This window comes from Sprattus sprattus, assembly GCF_963457725.1.
Source record: "Sprattus sprattus genome assembly, chromosome: 2".
Classification (NCBI taxonomy): Eukaryota; Metazoa; Chordata; class Actinopteri; order Clupeiformes; family Clupeidae; genus Sprattus; species Sprattus sprattus.
In genome coordinates this window covers 33,838,369-33,855,253 of record NC_137921.1, presented here as the reverse complement: position 1 = coordinate 33,855,253, position 16,885 = coordinate 33,838,369, and the positions used below count along the sequence as shown (strand labels likewise).

Here is a 16,885-nt window from a genome sequence, read left to right as displayed (position 1 = left end):
TCACTGTCCACTGTATATAGACGGCAATTCCTGGAGAGACTCTTTAAGTGATGTTAAAACAAATATAGAAAGTGAGGAGGATAGAACTTAAGCCTGCATACGGTTAACACAAACAGTGGTTTGCAAGTGGTTAGGTTTTGTCACATGACCACAGACCGATACAGCGGTTCTGAAAATGCCAAGATGGCTGCAAGTAATTATTATGGGTTCACACATGGTGCCGGTCCGCAGTACAGGTAATTGCCGGGTCAGCGCTACATGCAGTGGACATATAACAATGTATTGTGTCTTGCAGACGTACTGTCAATCTGAAACATTTGCGTCGCTTTTGTGTTGTTGAAATGGCATCAGAATGAGGAAATGGCTAAGCTAGCTAACATGGTTTGAGCTTGCTAGGATAACTGTTAACGGTAGTTCAAAAACCTTGCTAGTCATGGTTTGGGCACAATGTGCAGAATCAGTGCAAGACAGTTTTGTAATTATGTGATGCTTTAAGGGCTCAGTGTAACGTCAGTTTGTACACATACGTGATTATGTCAGTTGAAGGCTTGACATTGCCAGAATTTCATTTTACAGCCAAATTAAACGGCCAATGCCAGTTATAGCAGCATTTGAAATGGATGTATACTGCCATGCTATTGGCAGAAGCTGTGACAATTGCGCTGTGCCTCAATCGCAGTATTCTAGCCTACATCAGAGGTTCAACACAGACTTATTCTTGTGTCCAACTATGTTCATTGACCAAAGCAAATTATGTCTGTGTAAGACGTTGTATTACCTACGAAATCTGTAATAAAGCCTTAGTTAGTTCGTTATTGTCCCCGGGGAAAATGATTGTCCACAGCACTGTACATCACAAGGAGATTCATCTCAGGTGTTGACATACAACAACAGTACATACCACAAAGCATTACACAACAATAACATACAGTACTCAATAGCATACACCAACAGCAGGCACACACACACACAAAACATACTCATAGTTCCCTCAGCGAGTCATCCTAGTGCTACTCTGGCTGTGGGTACCAGGCTTTTGCCAATGCGAGACCCTCTGCTCTTCAGGGACCTGTGCTTGCGCCGGGGGGGGGGGGGGGGGGGGGGGGGGCGCAAGTACATTACATTGAAGTGGCATTTGAGTGGGTGTGCGAAGTCCTGTGCGATTATGATTGCAATGCGTCTTAGAGCTCAGAGGCTTTGTATCGGAGGACCTATTTTGGCTGCAGTGTAGGTTATGCTTGTTAGTTTTGCACAGTTTGTGACATAGCATGTTGAAGAAACAGCTGGAACATTACATATTATGTAGCCTAGTGTTGAGTTTAATTCAGTGTTGTTGTCAATGAAGTGATGGAAGCCAGGTTTACTTTTTTCATGAACATCTCTCCCCAAGAGGGGCTCAATGAATAGTAAAGTCAAGTCCCCAGTATGTTCCTAACACTTTGAGGCTTGTTATCTGTCTGTCTCTCGCAGCACGCAGCCTCCCAATGCATACTCACACCCCACCTCAGCTAGTTACAGTGTGCAGCCGGTAGCAGGTGTGGCCCATGCTGTGACTGCCTCCTACGCCCAAGCTCCCACCCCTCAGGCAGCCCGGCCTGTGGCATCTGCCCCCTACCCTGGGTACCAGACCCAACCAGCTCCAGAGTACGCCTACCGCCAGCCGGACCCAACGCCTCAGCCCACTACAGTACCACAGACCTACCAAGTCTTCACTGAAGCGGTCAGTGCCTGTTGACCTTTATCTTCACACGTTTACCCCTCATGTAGCTGATAAAGGTTTTTTCAGAGCCAAATTCCACTTCCTTTGTTCTGTTCTTTGTTTTGTAAAAAAATTAAATGGGTAAGCTCATGTCAAATCAAAATGTTTTAGAACATTTTCCAATCTGACCATCTTTGATTTCCTTCATACATTATGCAAATAATGTCATTGTACCCAACAACTAGTGAGCAAAATCTTTACTTCTTTCGTTTCTGAGATATGGAGGCTTTAAAAAGGGGTTGTGGCTCTAAGATTCAAAAAAAGTTCCATGAGTCAATACTTTTGAACTATTCATGCTAGATGCTTGAAATTTGATCTACACTGTGCATATTTGCCTAAGTTATGGTCTACTGAAAATTGTATTAAAACTATTATGTGCTTTGGAGCAATAAGGTGTGTGTCTGAAAGAAGAAGATTTATGAGGCTTTAAATTTACACCTGAATTTCAAGTGCATATTGCCTATGTATGAAACAGCCATAAAAACAATCATACCACTGGAAAGAGCATGTTGTTATTAGTAAATGCACAAAATATAAAGTTGGTACCTTTAACCAAATTTTATTTATTCAGGCATCAACATGCCATGTCACATAATATAATAACCCAAATATATTTTACTATCTTTTGGTATTAATTATTAATTACAAGCATATGCTATGCTAATGTAGCATCATGCTTTCATTAGCTGTCTGTTATTCAGTCCTTATGGCACACTTAGTTACATGATGTCTGGATACTGTATCATTACAGATGTCTCAAAGCTGAATGACCTCAGCTTCATGCTTGCAATAACCTCTCACAGCTTTGCCTGTTTGTTTAGGAAAAACTGCTGAATTTCTATGAGCGAAAGTTAGAATGTAAAAATTAAATAATACACCATGATGTGTAAGACTTTAATCTAGTATGTCTGTTTGACATTTTATGTTTATTTATTTATGTGTTTATTACATTGCTGTTTGATAATATACAACGTATTTGTCCACTTTTGCTTTGCTCTGAAAATATTACAGGACAACTACACTTATGGCCGTGCTGCAACCGTTGGCAATTATGAAAACAAACAGTACTATCAGACCACCATAGCTCCTGCTCAGCGGGCCCCAAGTGACACCTATTTTCAGCCTGGTGATTATTTAGCTCTTATTTAGCCCTTAATACCACACACAAGTATCTGCCATTGACTCTGAAAGCACGTTTCAATTGTGAGAACATATGGGACAATTTTGTTTTATGACTATTAGTACTTATAAGCACCACACAATTTTGCTGACGTAGAACGGCAGCAAATTAATAATTTACTCTTGTCTCTGCGGATGCTAAACTGACTCTCTGCCGCTGGATCTGATTTCTCGCAGGCCTGAAAAGCGGCTACAGTCCAGTCAGCACAGGCTACACCCAGCCGCCCCCTCAGAGACAGGTGTCTGCCTTAAAGCCACTCGCCCCGGCCAGCTCCGTGGCCAACAGCTACAGCATCTACCCGGTGTCTACCAGTGTACAGCAGCCCCCCACCCCCATCTCCACATACACTCCCAGCTCTTCCTATAACGTCAATTCCACAGCCACATCTTATTCGGGTAAGGAAGCCAAAAGCATACATTTCTTCCTGTTAAGCTCACATCGTCAATCAATCAATCAATCAATTAAATCAATTTGTTCATTTGATCAAGAGGGACAGTGTACATTCATGAACATTAAAATGTAAAAGCACCCGGATATAGCCAAAAGGATAGTTTCCATTGACAGTCCCACTGCCAGAGTGAAAAAGGCTATACAACCTAAAAAAAAGGCATTAACGTATACAAAGCTGGGCTGGTGACAAAGTGTCACCATCTCAGAGGATATGACTTTATATACGGTAGTTTGAACAATGTCATTGCAAAAAAAGGTGCAGAGAAGGATCTTAGGTAAGGGATTGTCTTGTTCTACATATAATCTTCTTAGGCATATAGTCTTTTCGCCTGTTCTCTTTGCAGGCATAAGCTACTCCAGTTATGATTCAACTGGATACACCTCCACCCCTTCCTACTACCAGCCAGCCCAGCTGCCTCCCCCCCAGTCACAGCCACCTCCTCAGCAGCCTCCCCCGCCACAGCAGCCCCCCAAACAGCTGACCAACTCCTCCTGGAGCAACGCGGGCAGCAACATGGTCACGGCGCCAGCGGTGTCCTCCTACAAGAAGCCTGTGTTCCACCAGAGCAAGCTGCAGAAACCCAAAGGTCCGCCCAAGCAGCCCCAGTTGCACTACTGTGAGATCTGCAAGATAAGCTGCGCTGGACCACAGGTAGGCTTCCAGTCTGGGATTGATGTGTGGAAATCAAAAGGTAAAATAGCAGTAGTAGAGTTAGAAGTGATGTTGATGGACCACAGGTAGGCTTCCAGTCTGGGATTGATTTGTGGAAATCAAAAGGTAAAATAGCAGTAGTAAAGTTATAAGTGATGTTGAGGGGAAACTTTGCTTTGTTATTTAATTGTGTTGCACTATAGGGATAATTGATGAAAAATATGGTTAAGATGAAATGTATTTACATAAAGTTTATAAGTAGTCAATCAATCACAGAAAAGATCTTTCACACACAAAGTCACATTGTTCTTGTCTAGGGGTGTACAAAAATCTAGTTCTTTTGATTACCGTAATTTCCGGACTGTAAGCCGCTACTTTTTCCCCACGCTTTGAACCTCGCGGCTTAAACAATGATGCGGCTAATATATGGATTTTTCCCGTTTTTACAAGCTTAATGCCGCCAAAAACAGAGCAAAAAAAAAACCTTCTGTGACGTTGCTCATGAAGCTTTCATTAGATCAATGAAATTCCGAACAATGTTTCACAAACAAACTTTTTAGTTTAGTCTAGCCTACTGTTTAGATTAAATACAGTGCACTCAAACTTCCCATCATTCTGATTATCGTAGTCATTTTGTCATCATGGCATCATGGCAAAGACACAGAGAAATGCTTATGATGCATCTTTCAAGTTGAAGGCGATAGATCTGGCTGTTGAAAAAAGGTAATAGAGCTGCTGCACGGGAGTTTGGCCCAAATGAGTCAATGATAAGACGCTGGAAACAGCAGCGTGAGGAATTGACTCAGTGCAAAAAGACAGTTAAAGCCTTCAGAGGGAAGAAAAGCAGATGGCCCGAACTTGAAAATTAGCTTGAAGACCGGGTCAACACACAGAGAACAGGAGGCCGAGGTGTTTCAACTGTGCAGATCCGACTGAAAGCCAAAACAATCGCCACCGCAATGAAGTTGGAGGATTTTAGAGGTGGACCATCGTGGTGTCTCAGATTTATGAGACGTAAAGGCCTGTCAATCAGGGTACGGACGTCTCTGTGTCAGCAGATAGATAGCAAAGATAGCGGAGCATTCCATTGGCATGCACGACATCATCAACATGGATGAGGTTCCTCTGACGTTTGACCTGCCTCTCACTCGGACTGTCAATAGGAAAGGTGAATCATCAGTAACGCTCAAAACAACTGGGCATGAAAAAACGCACTTCACCTATGTTCTGAGCTGCACGGCATCTGGAGAAAAACGTCCACCTATGGTGATTTTTAAACGCACGACGATGCCAAAAGAAAAATTCCCGAGAGGAATTGTTGTGAAAGTCAACAAGAAAGGATGGATGACGGAAAGCCTAATGCATGAATGGCATATGGAGTGTTACGGCAAGCGACCGGGAGGATTCTTTCACAGGAACAAGGCATTGCTCGTTATGGACATCATGAGGGCCCACATTACAGATTCTGTGAAAGAAGCCATCAAGAGGACAATCTCAATTCCAGCTGTGATTCCTGGGGACACAACAAAGTATTTGCAGCCACTCGACATTAGTGTAAATCGTGCATTTAAGGTGGCACTCCGTGTGCAGTGGGAAGCTTGGATGACAAGTGGTGATAAATCCTTAACTAAAACGGGCTGCATGGGTAGAGCAACTTATGGTAAAGTCTGCCAGTGGGTCCTGACAGCGAAGAGCATTGTCAAAAAATCCACTATCATCAACAGGTTGCGAAAGGCTGGACTGCTGCGTGTTGAAGAGGGCAGCAGGGAATTTGCCTCCGGATGAAAGTGACGAGAGTGACCATGAAAATGATTCAACATCGGATGAAGCAGTTGAAGCAGGCTATTTAACTCCGACACCGAAGGAGGTGACTTCAGTGGTTTCAGTGCACAGGAGGAGGAAGATAGTGACCATTGACTTTCTTGGTAGGCTAATGTTTACCACAATTTGTTACAAGCCGTGTTTCGTTAAAGCATATTTATTTTTTGTTACAAGCCGCGTTTCGCTTAAGCCTGTGTAAAGTAAATGTTTTTCAATGTACCGGTAGGCACCTGCAGCTTATAGACACGTGCTGCTTATTTATGTTCAAAATCATTCTTTTTTTTTTTTTCAGTGGGTGCGGCTTATATTCAGGTGCGCTCAATAGTCCGAAAATTATGGTAATCACTTTTTAAAATGAGTTAAATTCGATATTGATCTGTAAAGTTTCTGGATTAAACTTTTACATTTTTTGTTTTTCTAGGTTATTTCCACAATGGTAAAACATTACCTAATTGTCATATTAAAGAAAGTCAAATTATAACCAATGCCCCCTTTATTTAAGTTTTTCTTAAACATCTCAATATGGCTCAACAGCTAAATATGGAAAACTGCTATATTGTCTTTCAAATCTCATTCCTATCGAATCGTTAGCTTCATCAGGGCTTCTGTGCCAAAACCCAGCCTTATTCTTTTCCTTCACAGACATACCGTGAGCACTTAGAAGGCCAGAAGCACAAGAAGAAGGAGGCGAGCCTGAAGTCAGGCAGTCAGCCCAGCAACGGGCCACGTGGGGCCCAGACTCAGCTGCGTTGCGAGCTGTGTGACGTCTCCTGCACTGGAGCAGATGCTTATGCAGCACACATACGGGGGGCCAAGCATCAGAAGGTTAGCATGGCAGCCGTAGCCACTGGTCATGTACAGTACCAGTCAAAAGTTTGGTCACACCTTGAATTGAGAAGTGTTTTCTTTACTTTTATTATTTTATTAATACTGAAGACGTTTAAACTAAAAAAGAACTTAGGGTAGAGACCACTAGTGATGCAAAAGTTTGATTCTCTTTCAGTAACTGACAAAGGCATGTACACACGCTGCCATGTTTTGCCTTAGTTGTGTTATCGGTTACTCTCGATGAAACCGTGCCTAATTGCTCGTTTTACTCTCAACTAAAACAGTCAGTGGGTAGTGTCTGACTCAAGAAGTCCAATGTGGCTCCAATCAGTGAGGAATCTGTTTTTCTACAGGTAGTGAAGTTGCACACAAAGCTTGGCAAGCCCATCCCCTCTACTGAGCCGGTGTTGGTGAACTCAGCTCCCATCACCACTACAGTGACTGCTGGAAAGCCTACAAATCCCAGCGGCACGTCTTCCGCTACTCCTACCACCACTGCTGCTGCTACACCTCCAAAAGCTACTTTACTAAACAACACCAAGGCCTCAGCACCTGCAAAAAAAACTGTCCCACACAAAGCACCTATTGTTGGTAGGAGTCAGCTGTAATAAATCCCACACCTTATGCGTAGTGATTGCTTTGGCAATATAGCTGTACAGAGAATCTGGTATTTTCTCTACTGTGTTGCCGAAATGTTGTGATTGTTGCTTATAATGTACGCCTGAGAGTCATTTTTCCATATAAATGATAAAGGTGAAGAAAGACATTGCAAGCACATTTATGTAAATGATATGTATAGATGTCTGATAAAAAAAAATCATGTCCAACCATTTCACGTCTTTGATGTCCTAGCAAAACCCACCCTGCCTATCCCGGCAAAGTTGGAAGAGGCCAAACAGACACCGTTCAAATCAGATGAACACAGTGATGATGATGGGGACAGTGTGGGAGGCCAGGGGGACGTTCAGCCCGTAGGCCACGACTATGTGGAGGAGGTAAGTGGACAGACTCAGAACAGCATGATGCTCTCTCTATGCGCTTGGCCCACAGCCATGTTTTAAAGGAATGCTTTCTACGGTATAGATTTGGCCTGTGACATTTATTGTCTTTTTGTCTGGCTGGGATTACATTGATTACTCTCTGATGATTGCATGCCTTCGATTTTGCAGGTTCACAATGAGGATGGGAAGGTCATCCGTTTCCACTGCAAGCTCTGCGAATGCAGTTTCAATGATCCTAACGCTAAAGAGATGCATCTGAAGGGACGGAGGCACCGCCTGCAGTACAAGGTGGGCAAACAACGATAAAAAGATGACTTAAAAGAATATTGAGTTGACTGGAGCCTACACATTTAGTAGTCCATTGGTCTTACAATGCCTTTACCACAAGGTGGCATCCTTTACAAGCAAACTGCTTACCTACATCATCCTCCCACTCCAGCATTATCTTAGATGAGGCCTACAGTGCGTAATGGTGGCGTCTGATATGCAGAGACATTTTTCCGCCCACCTGCAGAAAAAAGTGAACCCGGAGCTGCCAGTGGAGATTAAGCCGAGCAACCGCGCGCGGAAGCTGCAGGAGGGAAAGCTGAGGAAGCAGAAGCAGAAGGCCGTGCAGAAGAGACAGCAGGAGGACGAGCAGCGCTGGCACATGGAGATGAGGTCAGACCTGGAAGGGTACAGGGGGGCGGGGCCTCTGAGATGAGGTCAGACCTGGGGGGGTACAGGGGGGCGGGACCTGGAAGGGTACAGGGGGGCGGGGCCTCTGAGATGAGGTCAGACCTGGGGGGGTACAGGGGGGCGGGACCTGGAAGGGTACAGGGGGGCGGGGCCTCTGAGATGAGGTCAGACCTGGGAGGGTACAGGGGGCGGGGTCTGTGAGATGAAGTCAGACCTGTGAGGGTACAGGGGGGCGGGGCCTGTGAGATGAGGTCAGACCTGGGAGGGTACAGGGGGGCGGGGCCTGTGAGATGAGGTCAGACCTGGGAGGGTACAGGGGGGCGGGTGCCTGTGTGCTTATGTTTGTTGGGTGAATGGGGAACCTCCATCACAGAGGAAGTTTATCAACACCATGTGCCAAACATTGAGCCAGACCCACGAGGTTCATTTCAACTGAAAAAAGCGGAAAAGCCACCGTGCGTCTAAGAGGCATGTGACTGTAGCTTCACATGAGAGGGTTCTCCACACAGGGCATCATTCATGTACATACATGTAGATCCACGGCAACAGAGAAAAAAGTTCTTCCCACCATGAGTTACTCTTCTTCCTTTTCTCGTCTTCTCCTACTGTGTGGGTCTTTTCTCAGAACACGGCTGATCTTTCTCTGTGCTTCCCCTATCCTACTGCAGGCGCTATGAGGAAGAGCTGTACTGGAGGAGACTGGAGGAGGAGCAGATGTACTGGGGGGAGCAGCGGCGCAGGATGGGGCCTCCCCCCCTCATGAGCCGGCCTGGCATGCCTGTGCCTCCTCTTCTGGTCAGTGTCAAATAGTCTCATTCACAGGGGAATGATCTGGAGGGCCGTGTCAAATAGTCCCATGAGCCGGGGAATGAGGTGGTGGTCCGTGTCAAATAGTCCCTTGAGCAGGGGAATGAGGTGGTGGTCCGTGTCAAATAGTGACATCAGGGGAATGAGGTGGTGGTCCGTGTCAAATAGTGACATCAGGGGAATGAGGTGGTGGTCAGTGTCAAATAGTCACATCAGGGGAATGAACTCGAGGTCAGTGTTTGAAGCAAAGACCCACTGAAGGAGGTTTGCTCGATAAACTCTGAAGTAGAGTCGGTTGCACATTTATTAAATACACTTGACATGTGCATACACGTTCACTTTACACACACATATATTTAGACTGATATTACAGTATATTTAGACTCTATGACTGAGGCTGTTGTTAGTCTTTTGAATTCGGTTTATCAAATAAGAAGCTGAAGAGATGTGCATTTCGTTTTGTTGATGTAGACACACTTAAACCAGGGCAAGGCAGGAAGTATGTATGAATGCTTGTATGTGGTATTCACTAGAAACGAACCTTAAGTGGTTGTGGGTTATTATTGTGTCATGGCTTTTGTAGTTTCACAATACAAATATTCTTAACTGAATTTGAAACCTCCCCCTAAATCTTCTGTGTTTCTGTCCTTATCTTGTATTAGAAATGTAAAAGATGAGAAGGCTGTCGGTCACTAGATGTATTGCTCAGCTTGATGTGGTCATAAAGTACAGCACACGTAATTTTCTGACCATATATAATATTGATAGCAGCTAGAAAACAATTTCAGGTTCAAGTTTTGCTGTGGGTCTGCTTTGGTAGAACGCTTTGTTTGCTTGTGTTGCACTCAGAGCTATGACTATTTTCACTTATAGGTTGTATTCTATATAGAAACACCATTATAATAAGCCTTAGTCCAAAGCTCTTTGTAAATCCTCCCGTCCTGCAGCCTGTCCGCCGGCCTGTATCCCCAGACGACCGGCACATCATGGCCAAACACTCCACCATCTACCCAGTGGAAGACGAGCTCCAGGCCGTGCAGAGGATCGTCTCCCACTCGGAGAGGGCCCTGAAGCTAGTCTCCGACTCGTTGCTGGAGAAGGAGGCCTGCGGCGACGCTGAAGACGCAGAGCAAGAGAAAGTGTAATGCTCAGTCTGGTAGTCCCCTGTGACGATACGGACACAAAAATGATGCCTATCAATGTGTAGATAGATCTAAAGATACGCATTTGCCTTTTAGGAGTTTTTGAAAATTTTGATGTGAGTGGGGAATATTTGAGAAATTACCCTTGTGTTCTACCACAACCTGATTATGTGCGCAAAACATGTAGACATCAAGGTTGTCAGTGACCACAGATGATGAAGCAACATCGCAGATAAACCTGGAAAGGGTATGATCTGTCAAAGCCATTGTAATATGTTTTAGCACTAAACTGCTGTAAGATTGTATGTTGAACTTGAGAGTGACTCACTCACTGTATCAGCTTTCAGACTTCACTGTTCGTGATGCTTGGGTGGTTTCTTATCTCTTCCCCTCCTCTGTGTTTCTCCCGTCATGAACTCAGCGCTGATCCCCAGGCCCGGATGCTGAAGGGGGTGATGCGCGTGGGGATCTTAGCCAAGGGCCTGCTGCTGCATGGCGACAAGAACGTCCAGCTCATCCTCCTGGCTGCCAAGAAGCCCACCGGCTCACTCTTGAAGATGGTCGCTGAGCAGTTACCCAGTCAGTTAGCGGTAAGAGCCGTCTCAACAGGGGTTGTGTCAACAATGGGGACACATCAGCACACATGTGCACACTGGAATCGAGTTTTTTACTTTTTTTAAACCTATCATTTGTAAGAGAATTCGTTTTTTTATGAATTGGCCACTTATACAGATTCACCTTGAGCTGATTTGCTGTGTTCAAGGAGATTTTGAGATGCACCTCCTAAAGTGTGTTGTTAGACTTGAGCCGACACTGAGCTGACAGCTGATGTGGCACAGGTCCAGAGCAAAAGCCTGTTTAAGACTGCCACAGATTAACAGCGTGCAGAATGGACACTTCATTGGACCGATGGCTGCTGGTGTACGTTCAGTGAACTATGCCAAACTGCATATGACACCAAACTATGGAGAGAAAAATCTAATTATTTGTAAATGCACATTCCATGATCAACAAATATTAAACGATTTACAGATGTGTTTTTCTTTCCACGGACACAGAACTCCTTACTTGTGACTTGACTTGTGATTTGACAAATAAGTATCGACTTGTAAACATATACTTCTTAATTTGTATAAAAAAAAAACATCATCTTCACACAAATAGGTCTCGATCCACACAAATGTGCCCCCCTCCAAACAAGGGGACATGGGTGGTCCATATATTGCAGATTCAGCACTGCACACACAGAATTACAGATTTACAAATAACTTTTCAAGACAAATACACATTTTTACAAATTATAATGTGTATATTTCCAAACATTAATCTGTACAAATCATAGTACATTTATTCAAAAGAGAACTTAAAAGTCACAAATAAGAAGTTCTGTGTTTGTGGATACAAAAACACAATTGTAAATCGGTGAATATTTGCGGATTACGGTAAGCGCATCTACAAATACAGAGACATCAATACATACAGAGACATTTTTCTTTCCTACCAATCACCTTACTGAGTGCAGAGCAGGTTTGGGTAATATATTATTATTCACCATGTCATGTTATAACTTCAGAAATGCTGTGATTTTGTTGATGGTTTGGCAAAAACTAATTATAAAAAATAAAAAAGATAGGTAGTAAACTGATTAGTTTGAAGTATGGATATGACTAAAAGGTTCAAACTGTGTGTCGTCCTGTTGTGAAATGGTGGGATGTCAGCCATTTGGTTGAGTCATTTGAGTAGTATGGGGAACACAACATTGTTAGGTCTTTTTTTTTTTTACTAGAGACAAATAAATGAGGGACACAAACACTTAACAAAAACAATAGGGATTCCTGGAGATACTGTGTTTGCACCTCAGATGAACTTTCAATAATTAGAGGAGTTTAATGACTTAAAACTGCTGTTCAACTCAGCTTTACAGATGTTTGTAATTCCACATCATTTAAAGCTCACTAATTCCCTCAAATATGTCAAAAGAAATACCAAACAAATGCACAGGAGTAGCCTGAGGATGATTACCATGATGTGTTTGAGTGAATGTGTCATTGCAAGTGCTTTTAACTGATCTTTAGTGCAACTGCCTGGTTACGACACCCAAACCCTACAGAGTGACCCTGGGGCAATAATTTGTGTAAGAATTACAAAGTGAAGTCACAACACATCCACAAAATCAAACAATCTGATCTGAATGCAAGGACGTATCCCCTGTTTTGTTTTATATTGTCCGGATATTATTGAAATATATTGTTGTGACAGAAAGTCACCCTGAGTGCATTATGCACTCCAGATGTAAGAGACCGGCTGAAACTGCCCTCTAAAACTGTAGCAGCCCCCAGCAGCATCTCCTCTGTAGTGAGTAATCTGCAGTGTCCTTTTAACCGGCAGACATTTTCTGAAGATCAGTATGAGGTGCAGGCTCACCCAGACGAAGCCAACATCGTGATTTTTTCGAGCAAGGAACCAAAAATGCAGGTCACCATCTCTCTTACATCGCCAGTGATGAGGGAAGACCCTGACCCTGCCCCCAACAAGGAGGAACAGGCAGGAGCCAAGGCGGCCGAGAAAGGTTAGAGAAGCCATGCTTTCAGTCCAAATGCACTGTGTGTCTCTCCTGACCCAAAGACAAAAGTCTGCTGCCCCCAAAGCATCTGGGAGCAACTTGAGACCGGACTTTAAAAACGTCCAACTGGTCTCCCCGACCCCTTCACTTTGGGTATAATGAAACGATTGGCCAGCCTTGATATTTTGTCTGTGTTATTTGGTTCAGGTCATTAGAAGTCCAGACCCCCTCTACATTGTTTGTTTATTTATATATTGTTTATTTTCATGGAATCTCAATTTACATTGGAAGCGGGATCTCTCACCTTTCTATGCCACAGTGGCATGTGTTTGCTGCCAACATAGACTCTCTTAACAGTGGACAGGTGCCGTGGTGGAAATGATCATCTGTTTGAAAATGTTATACCCAGGGACGAGAGTCTGTTTACTCTTTTCAGCTTAAAGATACTGGGTTTGGCTTGGAGCCTCATTGGAATCGGCCAACTTCCATTTAGGGATAGATAATAACTTTTCCCATCACATTCTTATGTGGCATTTCAAATGTTTCATATTTACATGCCACATAAAGTGTCTATTGCCCAGTCTTGTAGGAGTACACTATTGAGTACTTATGCAGTATTTATTATTGCACCCCTTCCCTCTCATCCCTGGAAGGTAGAAGAGAATTGTAAGTCATTTTAAGTTTCAATAAGGTCACATAAGGATGTGTTATGTGATCTCTTATTTCATCATGCACTTTATTGCACACAAATATGGATTTTTGAGTTAAGGGTTTTCCGTACCTTGTAATAATACCATTGTTTTGCATTTGCAAAAATACCTTTGGGAGTTGTTTTTCTATTTTGTTTTAATCTTTTGTTTTAATATTTTTATTAAAGCCCTGGCCTGTCTGGGTTTGTTAAGTTCCTCTGTATCAACAGACCTACACAGGTTGTTTTGTTTTCAGTGAAAATCTGTCCTGAAATTTGTTTCATTTCGCACGATTTACTCAAGTGGTCACTCTTTCCAGGAACGTGGACATGAAATGTGGACATCCCGTAATGACCTTGAGTATTCATCTTGAGGTCATTATCCTCACTGGCTAACTTGTTACATCTATACATGCGATATCCTTGTTTATGTACTGTCTCAGGCATACAACTCTGACTCTGACATGAAAGGAGAATTGTATTTATACTCTTACGGTCTTCACTGTGTTAGCTTATGTTGCTCTAAGGTATCACAGTTTTTTTCTCTTATGTAAAACGGCAGTTCAATCTGTTGTAAAAGCTTTGTATTTGATCAACTTATAGTAGTGACTAATTAACAAAGGTCCTTTCTTTCCCTTAGTAATGACAGAAAAAGACCCACCAGATGTTCTCAGCAAGAAGAGGTGTTTAGAGTACCTAGCAGCTTTGCGTCATGCCAAATGGTTTCAGGTAAATGAAGACTAGGCTTTGTTTGTATTTTGTACATATATATGCACATTGTTTAAATTGTGTGCTAGATGTGTGTAAATGTTAACATTTCTTTTTTTATATGAAAATGTGTAGTTTGTGATGTGCCAGAAATACATTGCATGAACATTGTATATGCTGTGTATGTCATGTCTCAGGCTCGAGCCAATGGCCTACAGTCCTGTGTGATCATCATCAGGGTGTTGCGTGACCTCTGTCAGCGAGTACCAACCTGGGGAAAGATGCCAAGCTGGGTGAGTTGTCACCGTGTCTTGGGAAACAATGTCATGGTAAGGTCCATTGTGCTAACTGTTATCCCCCCATACTGGCAGGCTATGGAGCTGCTGGTGGAGAAGGCCATCAGTAGTGCCTCAAGTCCTCTGAGTCCCGGAGAGGCCATGCGCAGAGTCCTAGAATGCCTCGCTACCGGAACCCTCATGCCAGGTTAGCGCTCGTTAGCTTTCCCTTCCTTCACTGTGGAACTGTGAAGGTGAAACTTCTTTCAAATTGTAAAAAAAAAAAATCCCCAATTCTCTTTTTAAGCTTAGCAAGCTGTAATGGAAGAATAAAAAAGAGCAGGGATTTTTGTTCAGTTCTGTATGCCACAGTGCACCTGAGACACTCGTTGCGTACTAACACACCTCTGCCTGTTTCCCTCAGAGGGCCCTGGTCTGCTGGACCCCTGTGAGAAAGACCAGACCGACGCTCTGGATGGTATGAGCAAACAAGCCAGAGAGGATATAACCGCAAGCGCACAGGTAATCACGCTAAGCTGTGGAGGCAAGGGCTGTGCTTCTGTATCAAGTGTATTTTTTAAAGGCTTTTTTTTAACGACATCTGCACCTCTTCTTTCTTTAGCACGCCTTGCGGCTACTCGCTTTCCGGCAGATTCACAAAGTTCTTGGCATGGATTCCCTGCCGGCATCGAAGGCTGGTGCCCGGAACCGGAAGAGGCGAAGGGATGGTAGTGAAGCAGGGGAGGGAGAAGGGGAAGGCAAAAAAGACAAAAAGGAAGATTTAGAAGATGCTTGAAAAGCTCTTCAAGGCTAAGTGCAAATCACTGGCAGGCATTGGCATGGTTTATGCTCTTTCTTTCCCATATACTCTACACAGACACCTTAAAAGACTAGACTGATGACTGGCCCTCACGTAGGACTGTGAAGGCTGGGGAACACACTGCTGTTTCTCTTCCTGAAGGTACTGTAAGGTTGACTTTGGTTAAACTTAACTCTGAATGACTGTCACTGAAATGAAAAGGACATCATAGCATCATTCCATGTCCAGGATAAGTGACAGTGTAGCTGCTGAACATCCCAATGAGTAATCTTGAGTCGACTATTTTTAATATTATTCTATTACTGACTGTACGTTTAGGTTTAGCCATTCTCAGATGTCTTCTCGTGTATAAGCATTAATCCCACCAAAACCGGCCAGTTCAAGGCTTTTTATAACGTACTAAAACTACATTAATTTGAAGGTCTTGAAAAGAGATGGGATTTTGTAAGGAACTTGAACACATTAAGTAGGACTGCAAAAAGACAAGAAACAAAGAAGACAAGAACAAATTAAGATAAAAAATTAACAATCAATAAACATTAATACATGATAGAACTTGTAGCTAAAGTATGCCTATGTGGTATTCCAAAAGGAAAAATATAAACTGTATAAAACTATTAAAAGCACTTTTCCACATAGTGGGAAGATGTTCTTTAGGTGTGAGGGTTTGTAAAACAAACACCTGAATAGTAAGGTTATACCTTGTGAAAATAAGAATGTACACCAAAATGAACTGAATACGTTTATAAGCGAAATCATAGGATTAACAATGCTGAAGCAGTTACCATGGTCTCAGTAATGGGACTTAAGTATATTTAGAATTGTTAAATTGCACAATTACGAGCCAAGCATGCTGCAAATAAGGCACTTTCAGAGGGACATTTCTGACTTGAGGTGAGGAACGTATGCGGTCAGGTTGGCTTTTAAAGCCCGCTATTTTAGTGTGGGCTATCTAAAAGCAAATGACATGCATGAACAAGACAGTGGTTTGATGTCTTGGACGGTGGCTCTCTTCTCAGTGGTATGACCTGGTCTTACGAGTTTTCTTTCTTTTTGCCTGATGTGTGTAGGATGTGTGTGGTCAATGTGAGTTTTCACACTTTTTTAGGTTTGGAAGTGAATATTTTGGTAAATAAACTTGACCTGTACGATGCAATATGGGTGGCTCCAGTCCCTAAAAAGGTGTGATGACAAACATGAACAATTTCCTTAACGGAACAGTGCACTTGTGCATTTTATTGTCTGTGTGAGGTGTGTGTTTTCACTGTAATATGCTTAATTCACTTTGCCCGTCTGATTAATTTGTATTATTTTAACCCATTTTATTTCCATTTTATAGTACTGTTGTACTGTGTTACAAGCATCTGTCTAACAGATATTGTTTCAAAAGACTGTGTGGCCGTATGTAATTTCAAAGTCTTTGTAGTGTTGCCTAACCATCACAATATTAAAAAATGTGTACGAAACCAAAAAGCAAGAAGGTTTTTTTGTGCAATATCAATTACACAAACAG

The 16,885-nt window shown here is 43.0% G+C and overlaps 1 protein-coding gene across 1 annotated transcript; it reads left to right on the top strand.

The window, feature by feature from the left end:
• Positions 1-144: 144 nt before the first annotated feature.
• Positions 145-16,825, top strand: zfr2 (zinc finger RNA binding protein 2; the record flags this gene model as incomplete). The annotated part of the gene is made up of 19 exons (XM_080832007.1): positions 145-236; positions 1,471-1,720; positions 2,771-2,885; positions 3,116-3,334; positions 3,734-4,041; positions 6,505-6,687; positions 7,044-7,281; positions 7,543-7,685; positions 7,860-7,979; positions 8,206-8,351; positions 9,038-9,164; positions 10,124-10,317; positions 10,740-10,908; positions 12,707-12,887; positions 14,210-14,298; positions 14,475-14,570; positions 14,649-14,760; positions 14,977-15,074; positions 15,175-16,825. The coding sequence occupies 19 exons, from the start codon at positions 145-147 to the stop codon at positions 15,346-15,348; spliced, it is 3,054 nt and encodes a 1,017-aa protein (XP_080688133.1). The 3' UTR covers positions 15,349-16,825.
• Positions 16,826-16,885: the final 60 nt, after the last annotated feature.